The following is a 6,341-nucleotide window of genomic DNA, read 5'->3' on the forward strand; positions in this document are numbered from 1 at the left end:
CTCCGTTTATTGTAATATGACGCGCCTTGCGTGCAACGTCATCAGTTTTGTCGTCATCACAGCAATCTTGATTGGCTAGAACGCCGTCACGTGAATAGACACGGAAGTAGACGCTGGGCTCCACATAATGATCGATTTGGCAATTAAATAAAATAAAATTAATACATTTGATGCAAGTATCATGGGATAATCATGTATTTGTGTATTGCTCGCATTATTATTTTCACGGATGGTGGAATATTCGTACATAGATCTGTAGTAAAATAGCACTTACGCGAATGACCTTAATATTTTCAAAAAAGGTCAACAACATCTCTGTTAATTAAAGTGGAGAATGGAAATTACATTTCGTTTTACCATGTTTATATAAGTACTAAACATACGTATACATTTACGGGCAATGAAAACTGGGATTACGATATTTTCACTGAAAATGATTTAATAAAATCAATATGAATGAATTCCAGAGCAATGCAAGTTTACAAAAGTTCAATACGTTGAATAATTTTCTACGGTTTTGATATACAGAGCATGACATCATAAAAACAGTTTCAACAGCAGCACTGCTGTATGAAAGTGGCAGGGATAAGTCAAATGTGACAATATGTTGCATGTTATTTGCGCTCAGCAGGAATTGAAGAAATAAAAGGTGACTAAATAGATAGAAAGCAAAACAAGTAATGGTCAAGTAAATGGGGCCTGTGTCCCAGTAAAGGTTTCCCCACCCTTCCTTTTCCAAAATGTATTTGGACTACTATTTCATGCACTGTCCATTTTTACAAATATGTAACTTTTATTTTGAAGGAAAACAACTGCAAATAATTCTGCTCATTCAAATATTATGACTTGTAATTTAAGAGGAATATCTGCGACAATAACTGCCACTATTAATAAACTCTCAGCGTATGTCCGAGCTGAGCATTATTTTTAGAACACTGTGCAAAAGGGGAATTTGTAGACATCAACTGTTCTTTGTTGATCAGGATTTTCGGCAAACAGTATTTTGTCGTCCACTTTTTGCTCCTCGAAAACAATAATCTGAAAGAGAGCATGAGAATTGCATGACATATTGTACACACACAATGTGCAACAAATTATGGAGAGTAACTACAACAAGCAGAGGCTTTATCTCTGTGAAATCTGACCACTACCCTTTGATCGAAAGCTTTTTAGCATACCTGGTTTTCCCCACCTTGAAGCCAAGGTCCAGGGAGATAAAGGAAGCGTTGGGGGCCAATAAACCAATAACGTCCCAGGTTCTTTCCATTAACAAACACGACTCCTTTACTCCAACCCTGTGGATGATGGATGGACTTGATCAATAAACGATGTGGAACGTCTACCGATGAAATCCAGTAAAAACACTTGTGTGATTTTGAGACATCAGAATGCATTAAACCTATCCACAATGTTATATTCATGTGCTGTAAGCATGACTGCACTCACGGGGAGTTTGATGAAGGTGTCTCTGGGAGGACCGTCCACGCACAATGTGGCCTGGAAAAATCCTGGAGTAGAAGTCGACTTTAGGTCAGCTTCCCACTGGCCTGAACTCATTAATCTGAAACAAGATCAAAAATATAAATCTGCCAAGATAAGCATCACATTTATTGTATCCTTGCAGCCGGCCCATAACACACACCATGATGGTGTTACCAAGGTGATAATGCTTTAAGAACGATTTTCCATAATGTTTTTTTTTTGTCTAGATACCATTTCGATCTTAGATGCATGAAGAACTGCTCTAATCCTACATTATCTCAGTGACATATTGGTGGGAGTGTCTTGCCCCCCCCCCCCCCCCCCCCCCATTTATATCATGTAATGGATATTTTAAGATTAATCTAGCTTTTTTTCAGTGTTCATCTGGCAGCCTGGTTATTTCCATAAATACAAAACATAATATCCAGCTGACCAACCTTTTTATAAAGCCTGGCTTCATATCTAAACAGAAGGTGGTGAATTGTCTCAGAGGGGAGCGATTCAACAGAATGTCCCCCACAATACCTGTAACACAATGCAAATCAGAACTGTGCAATAAATACATAAATAGAATATATAAATAAGTCAAATCAATACATCTGTGTATTGAAGAGCACACAAAACAAGAATACCTTTGCGCTGACTATCCAAGTTTTTCCCATAATTCACTCTTCCACAGTTCTCCACAAGCAAGCTCAACGTCCTCGTCCCCTTCGACGTACAAAAAACGTGTCATTAGGAAAGAGACATATTGAAATCAACCCCACGCTCCAAAGCTCGTTTGAGCTCAATCTAAAAGCCCATCTGATGAAAATGTGGACGACGTATAAATTAAAAGGTAAGAAGAAACCGTACTTCTCCACCGGGGAGTGTCAGCTTGTGAATCTTGTTGTCCAAGTTACCGACCCACTTCCTGTCCACAAAAACCTCGAGTCATAGGAAGTAACAGAGAGAGAGAGAGCATCACGTAAAGTCCTGATGATGTGCGAGCCTTGACGTCGCCATCATCATGCATCATGTCTGTGTCTGTCTGTCCTCACCAGAGCTCTGTCTCTGACGTTGTTCTCCGAGCTCAGTGTTCCTCCACTGGTGATGGTAGTTTCGTACAGCGTGTAACCGCATGACTGACCGTTGTCATTGTTGGCAGGGAGGTTCTCCATGTTCACCGGCCTCTCTGACCTGTATGGCTGCATATTAGGTTAGGCTAGGTTCAACGTTATTGTCGTTATGTACAAGTACTCGGTAGCGAAGTGCAGTTTAGCATCCAACCAGAAGTGCAAGTACTAGACAGAAATGTGCAAAAGGTTTTACAGTTCTTATGTGCACAGATTTCATGCTATGAGCATTCTGTAAAGCTAGACATAATATATATATATGCATTTCTATGCATGGATATAGACAAGATTATATATACAGTAGTATACAGATTGTGTAGACAAATATACAGATTAAATTAGACTAGACACAGATTAATGTGCATGAAACATATACTGGTGGATATGAGACAGGCTATTAAAGAGCGTGTAGAATAACATTGACAGAGCGCTTACCGCCTCAGTGAAGGGCAGGCCGGCCCACAGTGACAGGTGCCGCTGGATAATAACAGGGTCGTATGCTTTCCTCTCCTGGGGAGGAGGCATTTCCGGAAGAGGCTGAGCTAGAACCCGTTGTTCAAATATTGAGTCAAACAGGTGCACTATTTGAACAATTGGTGCACCTGTAATACAACAGGTGCACTAAAGTAAGTAAAGACGTTACAGTGGTACTGGCTGAACAAGTTCCTCAAGAGTTGATATTTCGGGGTGTAATCTCCAGCCTCTGAGAGCGGCGCATCATAATCTGGAGACAGAGGCACAAACAAATCCATTTATTGAGGGGAATTACGCTCATCTGAAACCGTTCTTTGTTCTCCGACTGCCAAACCAACCGTAACTGGTGACCTGAGGTTTGTAGGTGCTGAAGTCTGACGCGCCATTCGTGAAGCCAAAGCTGGTCCCCCCGTGGAACATGTACAGGTTGATAGAAGCACCTCTGTCCAGTATCTCTGACACAATACCCAGCATGTCTGGAAACCACATGACAACAAATGACCACATCATATAACCAAGCCTCACCGTAAAAAGGCTGGATAAAAAGGGCTTCCTTTACCTTCAGCGGGGAACACGTGATGACGGTCACCCCAGACGTCAAACCACCCAGACCAGTACTCCGTCACCATCAGAGGTTTGCCGGGCTGCGCGGAGCACAGACCAGCAGTCAGGCATCGCTCGTGAGGGCAAAAGCCATTTTCATTTATCTGTGATCGACCGACCTGCATGTAAGCCAAATGCTGGATCGCTCCAAATGTCAGTCTCTGCAGGTTGATTGTTTTCAGAACTGAAATGAGAATTAAGTATAGAGTCCGTTAGAGGTTGGTTATCGATAATGTCAATCAATTTAAAGGGACAGTTCACCCCAAAAGTGTAAATTCTCTCATCATCAACCCATCCTTATGCCAGAGGAGCCCTTCTCCACATAATATTTCACACTCAAACTTCACTGCAGCATCCTCTTAAAAAATATGCAGAAGATGGGACTTATTTTAGTGTAAAATATAAAGTAAGAAACAAAAAAGATAAGCGTAAAATAATTCCATGTAGCTGATATGATGTAATCCAGGTTGTCCAGATTCTAAAATGCTTTGAAAATACATTATTTGGACCCTTTTTAAAACTGAACCCTTCACTGTTCAGCTGCTATTATGCCTGTTGTATAGCCGTATGCTATCCGTTATCATGGGAGTGAGCACATAATGATTGAATATCCAGTTTTGGATGGATGGTTCTCGTTTTAATGTTTAATTCATTGTTGTTGTTGTTGTTTTTTAAAGATATAAAATGATACACTTTAAGGTATACAATAAATACATATAAATGTTTGAGGCGGTTTTCATGACCTCCTGCCACTCCTCCGCTTCTCAAACCTGCCCGGCCATCCGAGGTTATCAGGAGCTCCTTGATGCCCCTGGAACGAAGACACTGGAGGAAGCAAAAACGCATTACGTGTACAATTCACTCCATCCATGAGAAGATGCAGTGACACATTCAACGCACGAGGCAACTCACATTCTTTATAAAGGGCATGTATTTCTCATCTTTGGCGTAAGAGCCGTACTCATTCTCAACTTGGACAGCGATGATCGGGCCTCCTGCTTCAAACTGAAACACACGATTTTCTCTATTAGATCTCCATGAATTCATTCAAGAGATGACTGACATTTTTAAACGGCGCTTTTAGTCACCATCAAAGGTTTGATGACCGATATAAGCCTGTCAAAATAGAGGTTCACAGCTTCTACAAATCCGGGGTAAGTCGTCCTCAGCCGCATGCCTTTATCTTTTAACAACCAGCTGAAAGAAACACGAGGAGAGCGTCGGTGGCCACCTCTGGTATCTGGACATATTTCAAAGCACATGGGCATTTGGCATCACCTGGGCAACCCACCCAAGTCCCATTCAGCGCAGATGTAAGGTCCAGGACGCAGAATCACCCACAGGCCCATCTCTGCTGCTAAACTGATGTAGGCCCTGAGAATGGCAGACACATCCAAGGAAACATTCCGCATGACTTACTTTATGTCAAAGAAGAATAAAAGATGTCATCCTTACGTTAGGTCCAGCTGATCCTGAAAGTTAAACATTCCTCTCTCGGGCTCGTGCAGATTCCAGGGCACATACCTGTCAAATAAAAGACAAAAAAATATATATAATAATTTGTAGCTTCAAAAAACACATTGCTTTAACTTTCATCAGCAGGTACTTGTTGCTTCTATTTCCTCTAAAGCTGAACTGTTTCCTTTCATGAAAGCACTGCTCTGTATTTGCCCGTCTCCAGCAGAGCAACAGTGAACAATGCTGTGATGTGAGTCATCGTCAGGCTGCAGCGGGAGCCTACGTTGTGAGAGTGTTCAGGCCACAGGCCTTCATCTTCAGCAGACGGTCCGCCCAGTAGGATCTGGGGACACGGAAATAATGAACGGAGCCCCCCAGGATCCGGAAGGGTTCCCCTTCCAGAGAGAACTGCGAGGAGTCGGCTCTCAGTCCCTCAAGGTGAGTCATTCTTCTGCGTGAAGTGCGATCTGACTGGGAAACAACAAGTCGATGAAATAAAATAGGGAAAACATTCCTATTTAACCTTTCAACACCTGTCATAAATTATATCATAGATATATATATATATAATACTAAATACTAAATAGAGTTAGTGTGGAACTGAACAGCGTGGAACAAATTATGAGCACAATTCAAGATAAGACTTACTGATTTCAAATGCAGAACAGGAGATTCCAGTTACGTGAAAAACATGGAGAGAACTGAACGGTGATGGGAGGTTGTTTTTAGATAAAGGAAACTATTGCTGCTCCCCAACAAAAAAATAGGTCAGTGCTCCATCTCTCTCCCTGTCGTTCTGTCCCTGTTGAATAAATGCAATATTAATACAGTAATAAATACATCATTTATATGAGGGGAAAAAAGATGCCTGGCTTAAAGCTACGCTAGAGGAGCATTCAGTAGAAAACAATATCCAACAATACAAATTCCTAACGCAAATGTAGTTTTCTGTGATCGAAGTCTCTGGTAATTTAGTAGGCAAAATGTCACAATAGTTTTATTTTGGAAGAAAAAACAATTCATTTCCGTTTTGCTTTGAATGGAAATGTAAAAAAATATATATCATTTTGGAATATAATATTTTACTTCTGTTATTTATTGGTGTGGATTTAGTCCTAAAACGTTGACGGTCCCTTTCGTACAATAAATCAATCTAATTCTTCTAAATTAAAACGTCTGAACTCTGGGCCAATCAGGGGGCGATTAACT

General features: G+C 41.0%; 1 protein-coding gene across 1 annotated transcript; it reads right to left on the reverse strand.

Annotated features, from left to right (window-relative positions):
* Positions 1-421: 421 nt before the first annotated feature.
* On the reverse strand, positions 422-5,579 carry glb1l2 (galactosidase beta 1 like 2). The gene is made up of 18 exons (XM_068745568.1): positions 5,416-5,579; positions 5,130-5,198; positions 4,953-5,048; positions 4,763-4,871; positions 4,587-4,679; positions 4,418-4,499; positions 3,794-3,858; positions 3,631-3,715; positions 3,410-3,547; positions 3,241-3,321; positions 3,033-3,139; positions 2,523-2,669; positions 2,338-2,409; positions 2,115-2,193; positions 1,920-2,007; positions 1,447-1,561; positions 1,179-1,295; positions 422-1,038 (listed from the first exon to the last, which is right to left on the reverse strand). The coding sequence occupies exons 1-18, from the start codon at positions 5,577-5,579 to the stop codon at positions 928-930; spliced, it is 1,818 nt and encodes a 605-aa protein (XP_068601669.1). The 3' UTR covers positions 422-927.
* Between the last annotated feature and the right edge of the window lie 762 nt (positions 5,580-6,341).

Source organism: Brachionichthys hirsutus, chromosome 11 (genome assembly GCF_040956055.1).
Source record: "Brachionichthys hirsutus isolate HB-005 chromosome 11, CSIRO-AGI_Bhir_v1, whole genome shotgun sequence".
Lineage (NCBI taxonomy): Eukaryota > Metazoa > Chordata > Actinopteri > Lophiiformes > Brachionichthyidae > Brachionichthys > Brachionichthys hirsutus.